Source organism: Pituophis catenifer, unplaced genomic scaffold (genome assembly GCF_029215685.1).
Source record: "Pituophis catenifer annectens isolate HBS135680 unplaced genomic scaffold, rPitCat1.0.hap2 SCAF_1, whole genome shotgun sequence".
Taxonomy (NCBI): Eukaryota; Metazoa; Chordata; class Lepidosauria; order Squamata; family Colubridae; genus Pituophis; species Pituophis catenifer.
The window spans coordinates 198539014-198564989 of record NW_027256881.1 but is presented as its reverse complement, the minus strand read 5'-3'; the positions used below and the strand labels follow the sequence as shown (position 1 = coordinate 198564989).

The following is a 25976-nucleotide window of genomic DNA, read 5'->3' as shown; positions in this document are numbered from 1 at the left end:
TTCCAAAATAGATCATACAAAAATGTAAACCCAAACCTAGTAAAGAGGTCATATTTCCTGGGTTCTTAGGAATTCTAACTCGCTCATTCGGAAGCTGAAATAAAAACCCATGTCTCCTTTTTTTCCCGTGGTCTTTCTTTAGCTATATTCATAGTACTTCGCTTTGTGTTTCGGAGGAGCTGAAATCTGAATCAGATTTGCACAGGTAAGCACAACTTGCTTCATTATTCAAAGTCTACTGAGGCCTGGAAGGGCTTTCAAACTTCTACAATAAACATTTTAGTGTTATTGCCTCCGCCTCGGAGATTGCATGGGTGATATTTACAATCATTTCTGCTGTGGTTGTCTGGCAAATGATATTGTTTTTTGAGAAGGCAAGTTTTCATAACATAGGTGTATATATTTTATGTCCTGCGTCTAGAAAGCTTGGCAAAGCCATTCAGACAGAAGCAATAAACCCAATGAATCGTATCCTGCAGGACCACGAGAAGAAGAAAAAAATAGTGAGTTCAGATAACCCTTGTTGTTCTGCTAATGTACTGCAACATTTTGCTTGCAGTATTTGGGCCTACCATGACACTGACTAGGATCCAAGCCTGTAACCCCAAATTGTCATCAAAATATCTCTTGATGGGAAAAAAAAAAACCACTCATCCTTCATTTGAATCTCATCCATTCCCCAGGTCTGAATATGTTACAAATATAGTAGTATGGGCAAAATTGACTTTGGACAACACTAGCTAGCAGATCATTCCTAGAGACACAGACGAAGAGGGACAATACAAGAAGAAGATGCATTAGAAAAAGGAAAGTCATTCATGACTGCAAGCTGTAAAGGCAATAATTCCTTTCAAATCAGGCTTTATTGCTCAGATTTGGGATGGTTCTCCCTGAAAACCATCCTAAGAAAACTGTATCACCCTACCCCATAACTAACCCAGATGGGCGATGATCACCATAGGTGACCTGTTTTCCTTGTATCTGGCTTACAGTGGAACTGATTCATCCTTCAAATCCTGAATGTAAAATATGCACCTGCAAAGAAGGTTACATCTGATTTTTGGGGATGGGCCAGGGGTGAAATCCAGCAGGTTCTGACAGGTTCTGGAGAACCAGTAGCGGAAATTTTAAGCAGTTCGGAGAACCGGCAAATACCACCTCTGGCTGGCCCCAGAGTGGTGTGGGAATGGAGATTTTGCAATAACCTCCCCCCAGGAATGGGGAGGGAATGGGGATTTTGCAGTATCCTTCCCCTGCCATGCTCACCAAGCCACGCCCACCAAGCCGCACCACACCCACCAAGCCACACCCACAGAACCAGTAATAAAAAATATTGGATTTCACACTGGGATAGGCTTCAAATTTCAGTAAGGGCCTTGGCATTTACTGGGTGAAAACAATGTGACTATGCTGTGGCAATGATCTATTCCATACTGTGCATCTTGTAGGCAAAGCATCTACCACATGGTTTTTACCTCTTAGGATTCTAAGTAGTCAATCAACAATTGTGTGAGCTGGCAAAACAAGATGGACCCGGTTTGTGGGGGCAATAAGATGACTTTGTATAAAATATACAAAAGTATGAAGGCTATTGCTTAACGCATTGTAAGCCGCCCTGAGTCTCCAGAGAAGGGCGGTATATAAAAATAAATAAATAAATAAATAAATAAATAAATAAATAAATAAATAAATAAATAAATAAATAAATAAAATAAAGATAAAGGCATCCCACATATTTCAAAGGTCTCTGAGGTAGAAAGTCTTTCTAACCTAAAGAGATACTGGTACCCATTCTGTCCTTTGTGATCCGTTTGATCTAAGATACTGTAAAATGGACACCTTGTGAAACATGGTACATGAAAAACCCTCCACTTGGTGATAAACGTAATGGAAGATCAAGTTGAAAACGATAGAATAACAATGATATCATTTTCAACCTGATCTCCCATTACGTTTATCACCAAGTGGAGGGTTTAGGATGATGTGCACAATAGTATATATCAGTCAGTGCAATTCATTTTTCTCTCAACCCCCTCTCTTTTCTTACACCTTTCACTATAAAGCTTTTGCCAACGTATTTCTTTAGTAAATCTTGGGGTCCATGTAGAGAGGTGGGGGAGGTTAAAAAATTCAAGGTAGCCCATCTCTTTCTTATATGGTAGACACCAGTGGTGAAATCTAAATTTTTTTACTACTGGTTCTATGAGCGTGGCTTGGTGGGTGTGAACATGGGCGTGGCTTGGTGGGCATGGCAGGGGAAGGATACTGCAAAATCTCCATTCCCTCCCCACTCCTGGGGGAAGGATATTGCAAAATTTCCATTCCCACCCCACTCTGGGGCCAGCCAGAGGTGGTATTTGCTGATTCTCCGAACTACTCAAAATGTCCGCTACCGGTTTTCCAGAACCTGTCAGAACCTGCTGGATTTCACCCGTGGTAGACACATACTCCTGGCAAGTCCTAAACTGAAAGAAATGCAAACTGTTATTCTCTTGGATTTTTTTTTTGGGGGGGGGTTGTTTTACATTATCTATTCTATTGTAAAAAAAATAAGCTTTTTTTAAAAAGTTAAGATTTAGAACTTACCTTCCGCTAAAAAGTCCAACATAACTAAATATATTATGTTATATTCCCCAAAGTACCAAAGGTGCTTTTTCTAGAGGCAACTGGACTTTCTGGCTTTTCTTTGAAGATGTTTCGCTTCTCATCCAAGAAGCTTCTTCAGCATAGTCATCCTGAACATAGATGACTACAAGCAAGGCCAAGGTGAGTAATCTTCTGAAGGACACTGCTACATATGAAACTCTGAAGAGAGACCCCACCAGCAGTTACAAGAAACCAGATAGTCCAATTGCCTCTTGAAAAATCACCTTTGGGACAACCATGACCTGGATGATTGAGAATCTCCATAGATAAAATGAAAACCTAATGAACAGTTATTTTTCCCCCTGATTGTGGTGTTTCTCTCCACAAGGTAGATAATACCGTTGAAAAGGCAGCCGAAGCAGTTACCAGCAACTGGCGTCAACAGTTAAAGGCAAGTTTCAATCTTTTATTCCTACAAAAATACTTCAAAGTGATCCATCCATTGCAAACTGCTGCAATGGTTCCATTTATCTAAATGAGATTCAGAAGTTCTTCCTAAGAAGTGTGGGAGTCTCTAATGACTACAAAAAAAGATACTCGCTGATTGGGTTCTAATTTGCGAGAAGAAAAGAAGGTGATTCTAAAATAAGTGACTTAAACATTTTCAATGCTTAAAAATTAATAATCTGGTGGACACAACTCTTTTAAAAAATTTAAATTTTTCTTTAAAAATTGAACATTTTCTTCTCCCCTATATTACACTGATCAGTATCCAACAACAAAATATTTACTATTTTCAGTGACGGATAGATCTCATCTAAATGTCATCATCAGCAAGCCAGAGATTGCAAGCCACTGTGTGTGCGTGTGTGTGTATTTGTGAGTGTGTGTGTGTGTGTGTGTGTGCGCAAAAAAAAAAGTCATTAAGCCAATGAGCATTAAAAAGAGTAGAGCTTCAGTCCCACAGTTATACTCACCCTCTTGACTTTTGATATCCCAATAACCATGGTTTGGATTGTATGCAATGCCCAAGACATGGAAAAACAAAGCATCTACTGTAAGAGGTTGCTTACCATGGTTTGTCATATTCACTCTGATTATGAATTCTGTTGATATTGGTGTATTTGTGGGACAGGCCAAGAAGAAGTTAAAAGAGCTGACCAAGGACCATGAAGCACTTTTCCGCAATACAGAAAGCTCCCACCCATTGGCTTCCCCAAAGAGCAAAAGAAAGGTATGTCTTCAGACAAATTGAGACATTATTTGAAGAGCCTTGGTGGCGCAGCAGACTAAAGCACTGTTAAGTAACACCAGCTGCCTGCAATTACTGCAAGTTCAAATCTCACCAGGCTCAAGGTTGACTCAGCCTTCCATCCTTTCGAGGTAGGTAAAATGAGGACCCGGTTTGTGGGGGCAATAAGCTGACTTTGTATAAAAAAGAACACCACTGGGGGGGGGGGAAGCCCTACTAAGCAGGTATATACAAAAGTATGAAGGCTATTGCTTAACGCATTGTAAGCCGCCCTAAGTTTCCGGAGAAGGCGGCATATAAATCGAACCAATAAATAAATAAATAAATAAAATTATATAAATAAGGTGGAGTAGGTAGACAGGTAACTTGACTCAGGATCTTCAATTCCCAGAGGAACACTTACCTGCTTGCTAATTACCTTCTGGGGAAGTATCTGTCAGCACTTCCATAGCCCATAATAGCACATTTCTCCTGACATCTATTCTTCTACATTATTTGGTAAATCTTAGTGATTACAGAGATGTTGCTTTTTCCTCTCCTTCTTTGCACGTGTCCAGATAAAATACAATTTTCACCTATTAACCTGCTTTGAAAGCAATACTCCTGCTGGGTGAAATCAATTACCCTTTTAAAAAAAAAAAAACCCTGCACTTATATTTTCATTTTAGTTGCTCAGAAACCTAGAAAAATCTGCTATCAAACTGGCAAAGGAAGATGAAGACTATTACAAGAAGAACTTAACTGCCTGTGAAACTCGTGTGAAATGGGAGCAGACATTAGAAAATGGGCACCAGGCAAGTCACCAGAAGTTTCTTTCTAGCACTGTTATCTCTGTCTCTACTGAGCTTTTCTTCAGCTGGAAACAAGGCATATTGTTTTCCTTTTCCAATTATATTCTAGTTCGATTTGCAACTCCGTGAGGCACCTCCTGATTTACAGCTGTGCGTTCAAGATAAAACATCTAAGGCCCCCAAAAGTATAACTTTAAACCTTGTTTTGTTGAACATATGAAATAAAATGGTTTCTGTTCCCGGCCTCTCAAACATTACACACTTGTCACTCTATTGATGGAAAGTATTTATATATATATATATATATATAAAAATAGCCAACCTAAAAGGTTCAATAATTTTAACTGTACTGGTGGAGATCTTGTACACATTTTTGTCACCATTCCAGAATAACGAACTGTGTGTGAGAGCAGGCATCATTAGATGAAGCAATTTCATTTTATTTTTAAATATCCTGCATGGTCCCATGACAAAAAGTCTTCCCAGGATCACAACTCTCCAAATACTTAGAGCAAGCTCTTGGGCCCTTTGTAAGAGAAGGGCCCAAGAGCCCACCTACAACTTCCTAATTATGGAAGGATAATCACTTTTTCTTTCCCAGCATTAGCCTGATGAGACGCTGTAGGTAACAGCAGGCAAGAAGTTAGAGCTGCTACTAATTCTTTGGAGCAGGGGTGTCAAACTCGCGATGACATGATGCTGTCACATGACGTATCACAACTTTTTTTCTCCTTTGCTAAACTGGGGGTGGGCGTGGCCAGCGTGTGATGGGCCACAGGTTTGACACCCATGCTTTGGAGGAAGGATAAGAAATTTTTCCTTTTTCATCCTCAGTTACCGCAGATTCAGCTTCTTTTCCCATCTATGTCAGATTTTCATCATCATTACCTTCAATTTTTGGAGGACAGAATAAAGGGCACACATGTACATAAAGAGATCTCTTCACATGCCAACAGAGGTTTGCTGTCTTGTAGTATACTTTTAAGACAGTTTTACCTATCTTTGGTAAAATCAAATGTATTTGAATTTCATAGGTAATGTATTATTTCCCTTAGTTTCTGGCAAGAAAGAGGACCACGTGATAAAAGCATATTGATTTGCAGCATCATAAATGTTCTTAAGAAACACTTCGTTTCCATAGCTCATGCTGTTCCCAAGATTTATTCCCTAAGAACAGAATGAACAGTGAAATATAAATTCTTGGCTTGGACTGACTTCTGCTTTTGTGCATACATATTAGCTTTAAAAATAAAAATAAATGTTTAATATGTATTTGTATGCTTTCCCATTCCCCTGCCCACAAATAGTTAAAATCAACATGTTCACATTAAAACATTCCTTAAGGAACAAGGGACGTGGTGGCTCAGTGGCTAAGATGCTGAGCTTGTTGATCGAAAGGTCGGCAGTTCAGTAGTTCGAATCCCTAGTGCTGCATAACGGGGTGAGCTCCCGTTACTTGTCCCAGCTTCTGCCAACCTAGCAGTTCGAAAGCATGTAAAAAATGCAAGTAGAAAAATAGGGACCACCTTTGGTGGGAAGGAAATAGCGTTCCGTGCGCCTTTGATGTTTAGTCATGCCGGCCGCATGACCATGGAGAGGTCTTCGGACAGCGCTGGCTCTTCGGCTTTGAAACGGAGATGAGCACCACCCCCTAGAGTCGGGAACGACTAGCACATATGTGCGAGGGGAACCTTTACCTTTAAGGCAAAATTAAAGAAGATGAATATGTTTAGCCTAAGAAAAGATAATCTCAGAAAGATACAGCAGCGTTCAAATACCTGAAGGATTACCACAGAGCGCAGAGCCAGAAGCAGTGAGCTAAAACTACAAGGAAGTAGATTCAAAGAAGATGTCAAGGGAAACTTTCAGACAGACTGCCACTTGAAATGATGAGCTTTCCCTTATTGGAAATCTTCAGACAGGCTGAAGCATTGTCTGTCAGACATGGTCCAGTGGATCCTGGACTGATCTCCAAGGTCCTTCCCAACTCCATGATTCTATATGACTGACAACATTGTCCTTTTGCCTGCAAGTCTTGCTAAAATGCTAAAATAAATAGCTCTGTAGTTGGTGTGTAGTCATGTCAGACTCTTGCTTGACTAAAAGGGCTTCTGGACTCTTTCTTTCTTTCTTTCTTTCTTTCTTTCTTTCTTTCTTTCTTTCTTTCTTTCTTTCTTTCTTTCTTTCTTCCTTCCTTCCTTCCTTCCTTCCTTCCTTCCTTCCTTCCTTCCTTCCTTCCTTCTTTCCTTTGTATATACCTTGTTGAGTCCAACTTAGTTAAAATCAGATTAATGACCATCGTGAACTAGATCAGAATCTTAAAAAATAATAAAAATACCGAGATTTGTTAAAAGTGCTTTAAAAATAAATAAATAAATAAATCAACACATTGGCCATAAATCTTCTCTTTTTTTTTCTTGGAGCAGTTTAATTAAATGCTGTTGAGCATCACCACCTCCACTGAGAGCTTCTGTGTCTTTAATTACATCCTTAGATCTTATCCAACTCCTTCAGTGCTCTTTAGCTAAAAGGAACACACCTACGTAACAGTCAGAAAGATCCACGATCCAAACCCCAGCTTATTTTTTGATTGAGCTCAAGCTGCTTCCCAAGTGATTGTTTGGATCTATTTCTTTCAGCTCTTAACAATGTGCAAGCAAACGGCATTCTCTATTGTTAGTGCAAATGGATGGCTTCAGTGAACCAGAAAAGCATTGTTAAAGTAATCTTAGAATCAACTCTTAAGCTCCATAGGGAAATAAAGGAGAGGAGGGGAGGGAGGTAGGGAGGAGAGAGGGAGAATTAATTAATTTCAATTGCATTCCTTTCTTCATCTGGTTTTTTGAACTATGTTTCATTATTGACTTGGGTGCACCACATTATAGAAGCAGATAGATCATGTTTGATTACTATTTTGCATTTTTTTGTGCTGATTATAAGGCAGCAAGATTTGATTTTGCATTTGCCTTACTCAGGGAAGTTTTATGAAATTAATACTGAGTCAGAATGAACCTCTCTAACAGATATTTCTAGCAGGACTGGAACCGATGGGTGGAAATTCTAGGGAATGCTTAACTACAATCTTCTGCCCAGCTGTACTAGAACTAGCCAAGGGAAGGCTTGGCAGGGACATTAGACACATGGCGTGGGAGGCAGATGTAGAGAGGGAAAACAAAATTGACACCGACAATTTTGGTGGCCAAAAATGAAAAAAGACCTATAGGACTATGTCCAGAGCTGTACAGTCTGTGCAACGATGTGCAGCCAGGGAAACCCTTGGACCTCTTGAAATCCGTGGCTAGTCCCACTCGACCATGGGAAGAAATAGCCATGGATTTCATTGTAGAGCTCCCAGAGGGTAATGGAAATACCATTATATGGATCAGGGATGGGTTCTACTTACTTTTGCTACCGGTTCACAATGGGAGAGTGTGTGTGTGCTCGCTTTGCACATGCACAGATTGTCAATTATGATGTCTGGGTGGGTGGGCGGAGCCTTCCACTGCTTTTAGTACCGATTCTAAAGAACCGGACAGAACTGGGAGCAACCCACCACTGATATGGATGATTATTAACCTGTTCTCAAAGCAAACCCAAAGCAAGTCTCTCCAAGCCTCCCGTTGGCATGTAAGCTGGTGAAGATGTTTCTTACCAACGTCTACCACCTCCAAGGCATCCCATGAAGGATCTCTCAGACTAGGGAGTGCAATTCACGACCAAATTCTGGAGCCCTGACATATTGTACATTCAGAATTTGTTTGACTCACTGATTAAGCAAAGGCAAATATACATGTCCCAGGATAATGTTGCAAAATCAAAACTGGGTTGGTTACCAGGATCAGAATTTACTCTTCCTTGGAAGAGTACCTATTATATGTATCTAACATTCTCACCTACTACTTTCATACACAGGGGTGTCAAACTCAAGGCCCAGGGCCCGGATCCAGCCCATGGGTTGCTTAGATTTGGCCCACGGGGCTGACCTGGAGACAGCGAAGGACCGGCCCGCGGTGCCTCTGCCAGTGAAAACAGAGCTCGGGAGGGCTGCGTGTGGCCATCCCAAGCTCCGTTTTCGCTGGCAGAGGATTGCAGGAGGCCATCACAGCCCAAAACGGAACTCGGGAGCCTGTTTTTGCTGGCAGAGTGCTCGAGCCACCCCAGGTTCCCCCAACACAAGTGATGTCAAGCTGACATGCCTCCCCTGACCACGCCCCCCCCCCCCCAAGGTGAAACAACCCTGATGCAGCCCTCAATGAAATCAAGTTTGACACCCCTGCTCTAAAATAATCTGTGTGAATGAAGACCCATTCAACTCTATATGATTCACTTTAGATACAAGCCCTAATGACTAACGGCTGAGTAAGATTGAAGTAACTGGTCTGACTATCATGTTTAATGGTTTCTTTCCATCTGGAGTAGTCAATGTTCCCTTTCCCACAGAGCATTCTTGACCTTGAGAAAGACAGACTCCTGCTTCTCTGCAATACATTACATCGTTACAGCCAGCTTCTTTCTCATTTTGGACAAAGCCTCACCGCGGTATGTTAATTCCACATTCTTTTACTCTGAATTAAATATTACTGGAAAGCATTCCCCCGTCTAACCTCATCTGTCATTCATTCTAGTGCCATGCAAAGGTTCACAGTGTTGTCGCTGAAGCAGAAGCTGACAAGGACGTGCAGATGTTAGTGAACGAAATGTCAGTAACTGCCGCAGAGACCAAGCTCGAACTCTTGTTAACGGACTACTATGTAAGTGGGCTGCCAAAGCTTTTCCCAACTGAGATGCTGGAAGTTGAAACAGAGCAGTTCTGAAAGATATCAGGATGGATTAACTAACCTGCGGGGGTAGAACCCTGGTTGTGATCGCACAAGACAAAACCACAAACTAACCAATTGTGGCTTTGGGAGGTTGGAATCCTTCAGTTCATTCACAAGCACAACACGTGTGTATGACAGCAGTGTCCAAGGGTAGGTGGAATATCTAGCCCCCTTGCCACCAGCAGCTGTGGTGGCATGGTGGTTAGAATGCTGTATTACAGGCTAGTTCTGCACACAGCCGGCAGTTGGATTCTGACCAGCTCACGGTTGACTCAGCCTTCCAGCCTTCTGAGGTCAGTAAAATGAGGAGTCAGTTTGTTGGGGGCAATATGCTGACTCTTAGAGAGGGCTTTAAAGCACTGTGAAGCGGTATATAAGTCTAAGTGCTATTGCTATATCAAAATGTCAAGATAGCGATCACATTCGTGCAATTCTTTGTACATGAATACAATGTCAACACGCATACAGAAGGAGCAGAACATTGATCGCATGGTTGCCATTGTCACCCTGAGTTTTGTTTTACCCACCCACCCCTCCCTTCCCCTGGCCCGGGGTTTTCCTGGTACATGAGTAGAATCCAAGCTGTTTACTATAGAGTAGCTAGCATCTGAAGCTTAAAATCCACAAGCTCCTATAAACTGTAAGCACATTTCATGTTCCAATATAAAGCCTTCATGGCAAAGAAAAGAGACGAAACTACTTTCCCCACTGGAGTAGGTTGATAGGCAGAACTTAAGAAAATTAGTCTTCTAATCAGGAATATGCAGAACAGAGAGGAAACGGAGAACAAAGGAGACAGCATATGTATGCATGTATTTATTCACAATGCCTCTATTAATCAGTAGGATTAAAAGTGGCAAGAATCTTTGATTTTGGAGCTGTATTTCCCCAGCGCACATTTTATAGTCACTTTGGAAAGAGCAAGGGACAGCATATAAATTTAACAAATAGCATAAATTTTAATCTATTGTACTCTGAAACACAGCAAGTGTGTCATGGTTCAGTGTTAAATGAACTCTGAAAAGTGTCCTGACTGAAACTATGTTTAATTAGGGACAAAGTATTGTGCCAACATAGCACAATCTTATAATGCATTCTATGGGAATCATGACATGGAAAGTCAACCTTCAGCAACAATGGCTTAGTTTAATGCTTTATTTCCTTCACTTAAAGGAAAATACAGAAAGTAAACTCTACTTAGATGGGGACTAAATAACAGCTACCCTGTTTCCCTGAAAATAAGACCCAACCAGAAAATAAGTCCTAGCATGATTTTTCTTTTTCTTTTTTTTTCTTTTTTTTATTGATTTTACTACAACACAACACAACATACATAACACAAACACATAATATGTGTTTCATTTAACATGTCAATTTCGTTCCTCTTACTTCCTACTTTATACATTCCCCCTTTTTCCCATCCTTTATTAGCATTATCTTTATCGTCCCTTTATTTCTAATTTTATTCATTTACAATATTTTACACTTTGATCACATTCTTCTCTCCATCCTTTATTCACATTTACTTTCCCTAATCACGAAACAATCGTACCACTTAGTCCATACTTGATAGTATTCTGTATCTTCCTTCTCTTTTATTTCTTTCATTAATTTGTTCATCTCCACACAGTCCAGAATTTTCTTAATTATTTCTTCCTCTGTTGGTACGTTTTTGCTTTTCCAGGACTGTGCGTAGACTATCCTTGATGCTGTAATTATATGCAAAATCAAATATCAGTTTTCTTTACTGTAGGTTCTGTTCAATATCCCTAGTAAAAATGTCTCTTGTTTCAAGTCCATCTTGTAGCCAATTATCTCTTCTATCCAACTTCTAATTTTAGCCCAATATTTTTTCCTAGCATGATTTTTCAGGATGCTTGTAATATAAGCCCTACCCCCAAAATAAGCCCCAGTTAAGATTGTCAGCCAGATGGATGCATTTAGTACCGTATTTCCCCCAAAATAAGACCTAACCAGAAAATAAGTCCTAATGCATCTTTTGGAGCAAAAATTAATATACGACCCGGTCTTATTTTCGGGGAAACATAGTATCATACCTGGGCTAAACAAATTCAGACCCCACCAGGGAAAAGTTAGAGTTTTCTTTATCTCTGTGATGCTTTCTAATGACCATCTAGACCAGGGGTTCAAACTTGCATCATCATGGTGTCGTCACATGATGTATCGTGACTTTCCTCCCCTTTACTAAACTGGGCGTGGGCATGGCCAGCATGTGATGCATCCGGCCCACAGGCTGCAAGTTTGACAGCCCCAATCTAGGCTATTGTAGCTCAAACCCAATATATTTTGTCCTCTGAAATATGCAAGTCAAAAACAAGATTTGCTTCTGTCCACGTAGTTATATATACTTCTGCCCCTAATCGTGACTCAGGTTGAATGAAAGACATTATTAAAACACTTTTCCATAAAATATTTCCATAAAATATGCCTGTCACACACAAAGACTTGAGCTTTTTCAGATGCAACCTTATCAGTTCATGGCCTAACAGAGTAAACTGCTAGCCTGGTTAAGTTTATACCTACATGGATCAGTGTCACACAGAATACTTGTGTGAATAACACTTGGTATTCAGTATATACCAGATCAGGAATGCACAAGGGTATGACAGCATAGTCGAACAAAATATTTTTAAAAAATCATTATGGCAATAGCCAGAATTTCAGTGTCTCTATTTTTAATTGAAGAGACTCAACATTAGTTACTACATTCTAATATTTTAATTAACCACATGCAAATTCTTAAAAAGGGTTGCAGTATTTCAAATTCTGCTCACATATCAACCTGGAGAAAAGCCATAAAGGGTCATGTCTATTTCACAGGGACATAGAGTTCAATAATATAAATTCCTACTGCCATATGAAGAGATTCAAGATTACTAGAGAATTGCTTTTTTCAGCTTCCAACTTTTCATCCCACATAATCTCGATTTTCATTTCTCCCTTTAGATATTTTTAAAATATATTTATATTGTTTCAATTAATCTCTAATTGTTTAATGTGGACTTTTTATATTTTAAATGCTTGCTTTTATGTATGTATTATTTTTATTGGATTATTGTATGCTTCCCAGAGTTATTTCTCATGAGATATGTGATATATAAATTAGATAGATAGATCATAGATGATAAGGAGGGGGGAGGGAAGGAGATGAGAGATAGGCAGACAGACATGCCTATTTGAAGTGTTCGCCTATAACTATTGGTGAAGTGAAGGCTAATGCTGACGAAAGATTAAATATGAATAACAGTTCTAGGAGCTAGTGTTAACTGTTACGATTTTGGGACCAAAAAGTTGTTCATCTGGCATCTTTGGGGATTTTGATTCAACTTTTAATGAGAAAGTGACACAAGTTGTCTCCAAGAGACAACTGAAGCAAAAAGTTGGTGCAGAGAAGAATGGACACCCCTATAATGGGATTTTAAAAAGAACAAGGAATCTGTTGTCTTCCACTGACACTTCTATATAAACTTAAAAACAAATTATTACAGACCAAATTGGCAAAGTATATTAGGGTGGAATGGCATCTGTGAGCTTCATTCTGGTTGTCAGCAATATCTGTCCAGCTTTTTTTTTTCCTAGCCAAGGGGATTCAACTCTTTCATTTTAATGTCTGAAGCGTTTCATAATTCACAAGGTTACTAAAATAAACAGCAAATTGCTAGTTTTGCAATGAGCATGAGTTGAGAACATTATCAGAGATATACTTCATACTCTGCCTGCCTTTTAATCAAAACATATTAATCTGGTTTTCATTCTCCCCTCCTCTTTTTTACTATAAAAGGAAGAAGATATGATGAGCCTAATTGAAAAAGAGAGGAGACAAACTGCCATTAAAGCGAAAATAACACGGATACAAACAGACTTGGAGAAGGCCCTACAGGACAAAACAGGTTACCTCACACTTTCAGCGTTTTATACTTGATCATTTACAAAAGGTGAAGGTGTATCTCATTCGTGCCTTCCTAGCTCTTCCAGACTTTAAGAAGGCCAAAATTTTAAAACTCTCACTTAGTTTGTTCCCCTTTGGATAATGGGTTTTATCGGTCCCTTTACCTGATAGCATTTACAGAAGGGGTACTTAACTTTTTTTGTGCCATGGATGGGACTCCTTTGAGAAAGTCTATAGAGACCTTCTCAGAAAAATGTATTTAAATGAATAAAAGAAAATAATATAGATAGATGACAGATAGAAGATAGATAGATAGATAGGTAGATAGATGATATAATCTATCATAACGATACAGACAGACATACAGATGATAGACTGATAAATAGATTATTAGATAGGTAGATAGATAAATGATTGATAGAGTTTCAGATGATATAGATGATAGATAGATAGATAGATAGATAGATAGATAGATAGATAGATAGATAGATAGATTATGATACAGAGACAGATAGATTACATTACAAATGGAACCAATTCTGCTCATATTGTTACCAAAATATTTAAAAACTAAAAAATGTTTAACATACTGTAGAGATACATGTGTTTCTTTATTAAATACATTAAATCAATAAAAAAATGATACCCTTTTTGGAGTATGATTTTATATAATGAAATATATTGGAGTTAATACTGAGGAGGAGGGGAGTTTAGATACCATACTTTACTTTCTTGCCTATGAATAAAAAGCAAGAATTAAGTTAAGAGTTTAGAGGTTAACAAAAATAATGTAAATTTTTCCCATGCAAGTTCATGGATCAACAAGGGTTACAAGATCAAAAGCCCTACTTAAGAAAATGGGCTACATCCAACTTTTTAATATTTAAATGGAGCAGGAACGTTCCCAGTACTTCAAGATATTTGAGGATGTATGGTAGGAATACAAGCAACATCTTCAGTTTGGAACAGCCTTTACAACTGTTCTAAGGTTAAAATATGATAGGTAGGTTCCAGTGGTGGGTTGCCCCCGGTTCGGACCGGTTCTATAGAACTGGTAGTAAAACCGGCGGGAGGGTCTGCCCACTGATGCTGACATAATCAGAAATGATCTGTGAACGCTCAGAAGCAAGGCGTGCACGCAATCCCGTTGCGAACCAGTAGTAAAGGTAAGTAGAACCCACCCCTGGTAGGTTCCTAAAACTGATACTAAACAAGACACACTGTCACTGAAACAAAACTGTGGGTATCTGAATAACGTTCCTTTTGATTACTACTTGAAAGTAGATGAGTCCCATTGTGTACATTCTAATATTGTTCGTACTTTTTTTATAGCATGCATATTGCTTTATTCTAACATGACATGTTGTGTTCAGAACCTAAAAAGTTTTAAAAATATTTTAATGTAAATAATGGAAATTTGCTAACAGTGCTATTATATCATGGTTGATTTCCAGGGTTATTTAGACATTTATGAAGACTGAGCAAATCCTTGTATTTATATTTTTAAAGGCTTGGAACGGATGCTTCAGGCTTACAAAGAAACCCCCCAGTTTTCAGATGCAAAGAATATAAATGATACCATTGCGCAGCTTAATGAGGTACACTGGAAATTAATATATATGTCACATTTTAAATACCTATATTACGTAGCTTTTGTTCAGCTGAAATGTAATCTTCAGTTTTAATCCTTTGGCTGTCTTCAGAGGTGAACCTCTACATACACACATCAGTGAAGTTAGGCTAGTAACTACAAAAACAACCTTTCAATTTTGGGGCTGCATTTAAGGAAAGCCCTTTCCAAGGCACCTTGCACAAGTTAATCCAACATGAATTAAAAATACAATGAATGAATAGGGTTGAAATGTTCAGGAACAATGTCATCTTTACTAGAAGATTCATTGGCAATAAAATAGAATAACCTACCAAACATGTTTTGTTAATATTATTTGAGCATTATTTTAGAACAATAAAACAAGTACAAGTAGTCCTCAGTTAGTAACTAGCTTGGACAGTGACTATTTGCAGCTCTGACGGTGGTGAAAAAAAAAAGGGAGAGTGTTTTAACAAACTGCATCATGATTTGATGGCTACCTCAGACAGAAAGTCCATACAGAGAGTGGTAAAGGCAGTTGAGAAGATTATAGGAAGCTCGCTTCCTGTTATTCAGGATACTGCTCAAAGCATTGTTAGAGACCCCACATACGGACTTCGTGGTCTGTTTCTGTTACTCCCCTCTGGGGGGAGGTTTCAAAGTATTTATAGAGGACTACTAGATTCTGTAACAGCTTTGTTCTTTATGCCATCCGTCTTGTAAACTTGCAGGATTCTTTTTTTCCCGCCGTATATATGTATTCATCCAAAGTAGACTGTAATGTTTCTTTGTGTCATGTATGTATGTATGTGGGTATATGCATAATGGTTATCTTTTGAGAGCTGAATACAACAAAATTTCATTTTAATCTATGCTGATTAGTGTACATTTAAAGTGACAATGAAGATTCTATTCTATTCTATTCTATTCTATTCTATTCTATTCTATTGTATTCTATTCTATTCTATTCTATTCTATTCTATTCTATTCTATTCTATTCTATTCTATTCTATTCTATTCTATTCTATTTATTTTATTCTATTCTATTCTAGTGATGAAAAAGATAACTTTGTGACCAATCTTTATATTTACAACTTTTGCAGCAACTATCTTTCTCTTTCAGTCACATGTTCATTATTAGCCGGTACATGTTGTTTTGTGCTTGACCAGCTTCCCTCCCCACCCTTTTTTTGCCTTTGCAGAGCAGAAATTGCCTAAACAAACTAACTCTTCCTGAATTGCTTTTCTCTACAACATAGCACAACCCTTAAAAAGTCTTAACTGCAAGTTAAAAGGGTCAATTCTGGGAACTTAATTAGCCAGTTGACAGCTGCTTCCTGTAACTGACCAGACCTTAATCAGTTTTACACCTTCTGCTTTTGTTCACTTGCTAAGTGAACCAGGACTCCTGCTAGCACTTTCCTTTCAAAGTGAATTCCCCATATATTCCTCCTTACTCTCATGTAATCCCTTTCTCTCCAATTAATGTAAATACAAACATCAATTCTAATTATCCCAACACTGGGGTGAGCATTCAAATGGGCAGGAATGGAGAAAAAGGACTTTTAAGAGTTGCCTTTTTACTCAGTTTCCCTATGAATCAAGTTCCAGAAACTTTCCCTGCCATTTGGGTTCACCTGACTGTCTTTATAGCTATAAAGCAAAGCAAAGCTTAAGTAAAATCATAAGTACAGTGGGCATGAGATTTTATATTTAACGACCTCTTAAGAACTAAATTGCTGGTTCCTGCAGTTGCTAATGAGGCTTTATCGTATTTTAAATCTAGATGATTTAATCTCAGTGTCTCCCTCTGCTCCAAACAATCAGAACTGTGAAAACAAAACTGTTAGGTCAAAATATTTGTTATTTAAAAGGTAAAGGTAAAGGTTCCTCTCGCACATATGTGCTAGTTGTTCCTGACTCTAGGGAGCGGTACTCATCTATGTTTCAAAACCGAAGAGCCAGTATTGTCCAAAGACATCTCTGTGGTCATGTGGCCAGCATGACTAAATGCCAAAGCGAATAATAATAATAATAATAATAATAATAATAATAATAATAATAATAATAATAATTTGTTATTTACATATATTTAAATATATATACATATATATATATGTTAAAGGCAACATTGAAAGCTTCCCTTCTGCAAGCAAATCATTTCAAATTGGAGAGTGCACTTGCTGAAATTGAAAAGAAGCCTAAACCATCTCATCTCTGCAATGACTGCATTTCAAAATGGAAAGAAAAGGTAATATTATGAGATATGATACTACTTGTCCATAAAATGATTTCGGAGATATATACACACACACATTTACAACCTAATCCCATAGACCTACAGAATTATTTCAGCCCTTTTATTTAATCCTATAGCTAAGTAATGGAAATCAGATGTTATTATTATGTTATTGTAAACCCATCTGGAAATGGCCCAGTCTCAGCATTAACACTTGTTTAATCCATTTGAAGGTGGTTACATCTTGATATGTACATTTGTTATATTATATACGCTCAGGTTTGGCAGGAGATTCTAAGTGACATTTACAATTTCCAAATCCTTTCTGTATGATTTAACTCAGTGGTGGGTTTCAGAAATGCTTATCACTGTTTGCCCTGCATGCGAACCAGTGGTGGGTTGCCCCCAGTTCAGACCAGTTCGCAAGAACCGGTAGTAAAACCGGCAGGAAGCCCCGCCCACCCCCCCGGATGTCATCATTGGCGATCTGCGCATGCTTCACTTCGCTCGCACATGTGATCCCATTGAGGACCGGTAATAAAGGTAAGTAGAACCTACCTCTGACACGTACGCTTGCTTCGCACATGCATGCACCTTCCTCACATCCATCCAGCCTTCCGTGCATGCGCTTTGCTCACATGTGCACTTTCCACGCATGCCCCCAGCCTCAAAAACATGGCTAAATAGAAAATCTTTACCCTTGGGTCGTCGCTACCAGTTCACTCAAACCGGTCAGAACCAGCTGAATACCACCTCTGATTTAACTGCTTTATTTGTCAATGTTTACTTGAATGTGATGCTACCATTTTAAAGTTTAGACTACCCTAATTGCTAATTTTAGTCTAATTTTCTTGCATATGTATAGGTGGAACAAGTATCATAATGTTCTGTTTTTAATATTGATTTTAGTCAAAATTGTTTGCATGCCTTTGACTGTGTTCTGATATTGTCAATTTGTATTTCCTTTGTGATGGTTAACAACCTTCCTTCCTTCCTTCCTTCCTTCCTTCCTTCCTTCCTTCCTTCCTTCCTTCCTTCCTTCCTTCCTTCCTTCCTTCCTCCCTCCCTCCCTCTCTCCCTCCCTCCCTCTCTCCCTCCTTCCCTCCCTCTCTTTCATTTTACCGTTGTCAATAGCTTGGCTTCATGATAGGGGTAAAAATCATTAAAAAACAAAACCCCTTTTTGTCATTTCCAAATAGCCTTTTAATGCATGCTTAGTTTTTCAAGCATTTATGGTTACCATGGTGGATTTGGCCACTCCCCAATTTAGCCCCATTTATTAAAAGAAAAATTGGTGAGGATTCCCTCCCCCCAATTCCAAACTAAGTATTGAACTGCAGACATTCAGATTTTATTATTTCGTAAGGATGCTTCCGAAACCATGCAACTTCCAGGAACATTTTTGGAAATGGAGCAAATTTCAGAGGTTAATGATTTGTATTGTGGCAGATTCTACAGTAAAATCACAATAAAAATTCTACAGAGGAATTATTGAATCTGTCATTTGTACTTCAATAACTGTCTGCTTTGTAACAGCAACCAAACAGGACAGATACAGACTTCAACTGATAGTTAGAACTGCAGAAAAAACAATCTCAACCAGCCTGCCTTCCATTGAGGATCTGTATACTGCACGATCCAGAAAGACGGCTGAGAAAATATCTACACATCCTGGACATAATCTGGTTCAACTGATCCCCCTCAGGATATTGCTATATGGCATTGCATGCCAAAACAACTAGACACAAAGATAGATTCCCCACCCCCACCATGCCTTCACTTTGCTATACACTTAATTCCCACAGCACTGTCTCATTTCTGATCTTTTCTCATCTTTCCTATTATCTTCTCCTATTGGTTTCTTATGATTTATCAATTGTTGTTTGTAACTTATGATTAATGACTGTATGATTTATGATCTATTACTTGCTGTTTTATGTACACTGTGAGCTTATGCACTGGAGACTAATTCCTTGTGTGTCCGATCACGCTTGGCCAATAAAAAATTCTATTCTATTCTATTCTATTCTATTCTATTCTATTCTATTCTATTCTATTCTATTCTATTCTATTCTATTCTATTCTATTCTATTCTATTCTATTCTACCCTACTATACTCTACTCTACTTTACTCCATTCCATTTATTTAATGTTATAGATTCTTTTAATATGTATAAGGTAGATGGGCTTGGAAGCGTCCACAGACCTCCAAAGTCATCTTCACAAGCCCTCTCTTTTACATCTTGATACTGTCTGGAAAAACCCTCCAGAAAAGGATCCCTGACTTGTACTGCAGCCCCCAAATGAACTTTTTTTTTTAAAGATCCCAACAATTAAGAGAGAGATTCTAATTGCATGGCATTCAAAGGTGCAGGGTTATTAAAAAATAGAATATTATTGGAAGCTGATCCAAGAAAACTCCAGTTCCTCAAGAGTGACCCCTAGAGGGGGAGACAAGTATCACACAACCCTGTAGACAGCACACCTAGGGACTTTACTCAGTCAGCTCTTGCTGCTGAGATTGTGTGTGTGGCATGTTTTTCCCCTGCTGTGCTACAGATCAAGATGGTTGCACAGCTGCAAGCAAAAAACAAACAAAAAAAGAGCTTCTTTCCAATAGCCTTCCAATCAACGCTTGTCAGAATCCTTACTTTAGAAGGATTTACCTTCTTTCAGATCAACACTTTACCTCTTCTTTCAGATCAGCAATCATGTTTAGATGTTGTGGTTGAATTCTGTGGCATCTGGGATGATTGCTTTAAATGTTTGCAGAATTAAAATTTATCTGTGGTGATCGTTTTTTTTACAGGATTATTGACCAAGAAATCTGAGTTGAACACTTTTTGAATAAGCAAAGAGAAACAATACTATTTCCCTCTCTCTTTAGGACTGTCTACATAGTTCTGTGACCATCACTTGCCCTATTACAATGAAGAGCATTAAGCAGACCTTGAAAATGAGGAACACCGGTGAATCTGGGATTAGCTCAAGCTGCCTGCCAGGTAAATTATTCATTTATTTATTAGGCCAGTTTATATCACTCAAGCTTCCTTCTGTCCAGTGGTGGGTTTCAAAATTTTTTACTACCGGTTCTGTGGGTGAGGCTTGATGAGTGTGGCATGGCTTGGTGGGCGTGGCAGGGGAAGGATACTATAAAATCTCCATTCCCACCCACTCCAGTGGAAGGTTACTGCAAAATCCCCATTTCCTCCTGATCAGCTGGGACTCAGGAGGCAGAGAATAGATGGGGGCAGGGCCAGTCAGAGGTGATATTCACCGGTTCTCCGAACTACTCAAAATTTCCACTACCGATTCTCCAGAACTGGTTAGAACTGCTGAAACCCACCTCTGCTTCTGTCTGGTTTTTTGTCTGTGTATGCCTTTGAGACAATTTTTCACTCTGACAGCTGCTTGGACAAGTCCCTAGTTTTTCTTGGCAAGGCTTTTTAGAAGTGGTCTGCCATTGTCTTCTTCCCAGGGCCTATAAAGCATTAAAACTGACTGTCTTCCAGTTTCTAGTGCGATGCCTTAAGCACTACATCAAACTGGTTGTTTCCTTTTCATAAATACATAGCTGGAATAAGGTCCTTATTCTATTTATTTTATTTATTTATTTTATTAAATTTCTATACCGCCCTTCTCCCGAAGGACTCAGGGCGGTGAACAGCCAAAAGATAAAACACAGAGATACAAAATTTAAAATAGATTAAAACAGATTAAACAATTTGGCTAAATTTTAAAAATATCCCATCAAGGAAATATTCCTATCAAGGAAATATTACAAAAGTAGGCATCAAATAATTAGAGAAGCCTGAAATAGTGTTTTTTAAAAAATAAAAAAAATAGGTAAGTTTATTGGTGGATTCCTCAGACCCTGTTACTGAGTTATAAAGCTGTGGTGGCCTAGTGGTTAGAATGCAGTATTGCAAGCTAACTGTCCACTGTCAGGAGTTCGATCCTGACCAGCTCAAGGTTGACTGAGCCTTCCATCCCGAGGTCGATAAAATGAGGACCCAGATTGTTGGGGTGCTACTCTAAACCGTTTAGAGAGGGCTGTAAAGCATTGTGAAGCCGTCTAAGTGCTATTTGCTATTATTTCTGTTAATTCTTCCCCACTCAATTGTTTCTTGGCTGCAAAACTAATTGTATTCTACTTCATATACTAACTGAGCAGCTATTAATCAAAGGAAGATTGAGCCCAAACAATGCTCTATTGCAGTGATGGCTAACCTTTTTTCCCTCGGGTGCCAAAACGCATGTGCCACACGCATGTGCCCACACCCATAATGCAATGCCCCTCCCGCATGCCGTCCCTCTGCACATGCGCGCGACCCCCCCCCGCATGCACACACGACCCCTGCATGCACACACAACTCCCGCTCCCCCTGCACATGCGCACGCAACCCCCCCCCCTTTTGGCCTCACATCCCAAAACAGCACTGGGGATGAAAGCCTTTGACGCCCAAAATGGCTGGGAGCGGAGGGGAAAGCTTCCAAAATGGCTGGGGAGGAGGGAAAAAAAGCCTTTGCCTCCCAAAACGGCGGGGCAAGGGGGAAGCTTCCAAAACAGCTGGGAGAGGGAAAAAGCCTCGCCTCCCAAAACATCACTAGGAGGGGAATCTCCAGAGATCTGGGAAGGCACAGGCAGCAGAAAGTGAAGAGAAAGGTAGGTCTCCCCATGCATGCTGCTTGCAGGGTAGACCCGAAAATTAGCTGGCCGGCGAGAAGCGATTGCGCATGCGCAGTGGAGCTGAGCTAGGCGACGGCTCGCATGGCCGCAGAGAGGACTCCGCGTGCCACCTGTGGCATGCATGCCATAGGTTCCCCATCACGGCTCTATTGCCTTGGTAATTTTAAAAATAATTTTAAAAAATAACAGCATTTGAATTTCTTTAAAGAAAAGACACTAAATTGCAGCTATTCTTAATATACTGTGGGATGGGAACCAAGGGGATATTTTCCATGACAATTCATTTCCGAATAGGCTTTCTTCTTCAGATTTATCAGAGAAATAGTACGTTTAGCATAGAGATACATTCATTCATTTATCTATACATACAGAAATGGCAGAATTGACTGAAAACAAGGAATTATAGAAAAAGGCAGGGGCAAACCACATGCATGTGGTTTTCCAAGAAAACGGATTACACCCATACAGTCAACAGCAGTTGTGTTTGTCTTTGAGGCATTTCCTTCCTATACAGGTAGTCCTCGACTTACAACTGTTTGTGTCAACATCCTGCTTGAGTATCCAAATAAAAGTCCAAGATCATATCTTTACTCAAAAGCTTACTGTTTATTGAATACATAGCGTGGTAACAAGGTAAAACTAACTGAATTTCTCAGGCAACAGTTCACAGTATGAACAGTTCATAGTATGAAGTTCCCAGCCCAACCCCCAGGCTTCCACATAGGCCATGTAAATACTGTAAGTTCTCTTTGTTATGGGAACTGTCTGCCTTCTTCTTCACACCTGTTGATATATCCTTGAAAAGTTTCCAGGCTCTCACAAGTTTCAGTGGACTTGTAGAAGTTTCATTTCTCCAACCAACCCATTCATAATCAACACCTCCCCCCTTTACTCTAATGACAAGTTGAGATGAAGAGGCACGTAGCTGTCAATATTTCACTCTTGACGGTTTTAGTGATGATTCAAAGTTGCAACGGCACTGAAAAAATGGACTTATGGCTGTTTTTCAGTTACGACTTTTGCAGCATCCCCATGATCATGTGATCAAAATTCAGATGATTGGCAATTGATTCATATTTATGATGGTACAGTAGCTATGTCCCAAGGCCCTGTGATCATCTTTTGTGACCGTCTGACAAAGTCAACTGGGAAGTCAAATTCACTTAACAACAGGATTACTAATTTATCAACTGCAGTGATTCACTTAACAACTGTGGCAAGAAAAGTCACAAAAATGGGGCAAAACTCACTTGACAACAGAAAATTTGGGCTCAATTGTGTGGTCGTAAGTCGAGGACTACCTATATAGAGTTTCGGGATCATTTGCAGAGGAAAAGGAATCAACTGGGCCGATATTAAAAATATTCCATTTTTGGCTTGACATTGTAGAAATGGGGAGCAGCGCGAATTCCACCACCTCCTTGCAACCGGAGAATTCAGAAAGCAGAACGTGTCGAGCTGTGTATGATTACCACGCAGAAAGAGAGGATGAGCTTTGCTTAAGTAAAGGTAACATTTACTCATCCTAATCTCAATAGAATTTAGGAGGGGGGGAAGAGAGTTGGAAATCAATACGCTAATCCCTTTCGACTATTGTAATGGAAAATCAATGGGTGCCATCCCATACATTTTTTTTTTAACGAAGAGGACCCATTAACATGTAATAGAACTATTTGGGGTCCTCTGGCATGGTTGGCCAAATTCAACTTATCACAGTTGATTTGTTATTCAGAGCTTTTTTCTATTTGTGAGGCTCTTCAGTATTCCTACTGGGCAGTATTCTCAAAGCAGCTGCCCGTGTTTTTAATTCCCCTTATTGGATGCTAAAAATGAAAGTGGAGAAAGACTTGAAGAGGTAACCAAGTCTGCCCAGTACTTGTCTGCCTAATATTCTGAAAGTTTGTGTCATTTCAGAACGTTGTTTTGCCTAGGCCCTTGGATAATTGTTTCAGAATGTAACAAGAGAAATATATGCGATTAGAATTACTTTGATGAGAAAACTCAGGGTAGGAGCTAATCATGCAAATACCGTGTTTCTCCAAAAAGGTCGGGTCTTATTTTCATTTGAGCCCTGAAAAAACAGCTAGGCCTCCTTTTTGGAGGGTTCTAATTATTGACTCAAGTCGCAGCTGTGGCACCGACAGCCCTGCCCAACAGGAGCCCGCTGTTGGCCCACTTCTGCAGCCGCTTGACGCCATTCACATGCATTGCCCTGGCTTGTTTTGCCTTCAGATGCCTGCCGGAAGGCATGTGCAGCTGATAACAGAGCTCCGGATTAATCCGGAGCTGTTATCGGCTGCAGTGCCTTCCGGCAGGCATCTGAAAGCGATATGGAGGCCAGGGTGACATGTGCAAGTGATGGCTAGCGGCTGCAGAAGGCAAGGCAGGTGTCAGGGTGTGCAAGGCCTGGTAAGTAGGGCAGCTCCACCCCCAAATCCCCACCCTAGCTTATTTTTTACCTGTGTGCCTCGCCCCACCCCCTGCATCCTGGGGTGGGCAGGGTCTTAATTAGGGCTAATTTTGTGGGTGGGGCTTAATTTGATCGCATGCACTCAAAAACATGATAGGGCTTCTTTTCAAGGTGGGTCATCTTTTTGGAGAAACACGGTATATATTTTTTAACGAAACTAATCTGGTAAAGGTTTCAATCCTGCCTAAGTGTACCTGTGTGCCTCAAATAATAGTAATTATCTCAATAATAAATGGACTGAGAAAATACAGGTTTAAAACAGCTGTCCTAAGATGGCCAAATTAAAACTCAAGAGAAAAGCGTTGCGGCTTCCTTATTATAATTACATGGAATATTTAAATATTATATAATCACCACTACTTGAACATTTTTGCGGATGTTCATTGATCAAACAGCTTGGAGGAAAAAAAAGATAGAAATCTATGCATAAAGAAACCTGCTAGGTATTTAAGAAACTGAGCTGATGTTGCAAAAGGACCGGCCTACAGCTGAAGGCTATTAAAAGCAACAGCCTGTATCTTGGGATAGAGCTTTAGAAATCAAGCTTGTTATAAATTGGTTCAGAGATGTGCCTCCTGATTAACTTAAAGAACAGTGTGGTTGCTATGATCCAGAGGAATGGAATGAACTTCATTCAGAATTCAAAGAATGCACCGTTTTTCCTAACCCAGCTTTAGCTCTGGAAGTTGTCACTCTTGATTTTTCTTCCTACCTACATGCAAGATGCACTTAAGAGTAGGTGCCTTGTGTGAAAGCCTGTAGAGCAGGTGTCAAACTCAAATCTCATTGAGGGCTGCATCAGGGCTGTGGTTGACTTGGGGGGGGGGTTGGGGGTGTGTGGCCAGCTTGATGCCACTCACTGGGTGTGGCTGACTGGGTGGGCGTAGCCAGCATGACATCACTCCGCAAATTGCTGGCATGTTTCCTCTTTGCACTGGGTAGACCAGGCCGAAGCCACCCTGGCCCAATGTCTCCTCTTTGCACTGGGTAGACCGGGCCGAAGCCACCCTGGCCCAATGTCTCCTCTTTGCACTGGGTAGACCAGGCCGAAGCCATGCCGGCCCGATGTTTCTTCTTTGCATTGGGTAGACCAGGCCGAAGCGATGCGAGTAGACCAGGACAGCCACATTGCAGGCCGAATCCGGCCCATGGGCCTTGTGTTTGACACCCCTGCTGAAGGGCTTCTATACATCTGTCTTGCATTGGTGGGTAGATATTGTCCCATGCGTTCGATTAAATGACACAACATAATTAAGTCAATATTAACTTGCTTGTATTATCCTTTCAGGCGATGTAATTGTAATTCATCACAAAGACAAGAGTGGCTGGTGGTACGGTTCTAGAAAGGGGGAAAGAGGCAATTTTCCTGCTACATATGTGGAAGAAGTCACTCTCTCAACCGACAGGAGAGACGAAGAACCTTCTCTTTAAAACAAAAGGAAAAATAATCAGCCCAACATGGATAACAAATCCAACAGACATATTTCTATGCTCAGAACATAAGCCAAAGAATAATCTTTATTTATAAGAAGCTCTGAAACAGATATTTGGTGAATTAGCATTGGAACAAAACAATTAGAGACAACTTCCATTGAATCCCTTTTAAATGATACTAACTCTTAAATTA

At 39.8% G+C, this 25976-nt stretch overlaps 1 protein-coding gene across 1 annotated transcript in view; it reads left to right on the top strand.

The window, feature by feature from the left end:
* NOSTRIN (nitric oxide synthase trafficking) overlaps positions 1 to 25862 on the top strand; it is a 36275-nt gene extending 10413 nt beyond the window's left edge. Inside the window, exons 4-16 of the mRNA XM_070956922.1 lie at positions 143 to 205; positions 422 to 503; positions 2975 to 3037; positions 3722 to 3820; positions 4507 to 4632; positions 9070 to 9168; positions 9255 to 9380; positions 13252 to 13360; positions 14869 to 14957; positions 17076 to 17201; positions 20077 to 20191; positions 23269 to 23388; positions 25638 to 25862. Of these exons, the coding sequence (XP_070813023.1) occupies positions 143 to 205; positions 422 to 503; positions 2975 to 3037; positions 3722 to 3820; positions 4507 to 4632; positions 9070 to 9168; positions 9255 to 9380; positions 13252 to 13360; positions 14869 to 14957; positions 17076 to 17201; positions 20077 to 20191; positions 23269 to 23388; positions 25638 to 25780 (1360 nt within the window). The 3' untranslated portion in view covers positions 25781 to 25862. The remainder of the gene's footprint in view (positions 1 to 142; positions 206 to 421; positions 504 to 2974; positions 3038 to 3721; positions 3821 to 4506; positions 4633 to 9069; positions 9169 to 9254; positions 9381 to 13251; positions 13361 to 14868; positions 14958 to 17075; positions 17202 to 20076; positions 20192 to 23268; positions 23389 to 25637) is intronic.
* The last annotated feature ends 114 nt before the right edge of the window (positions 25863 to 25976 follow it).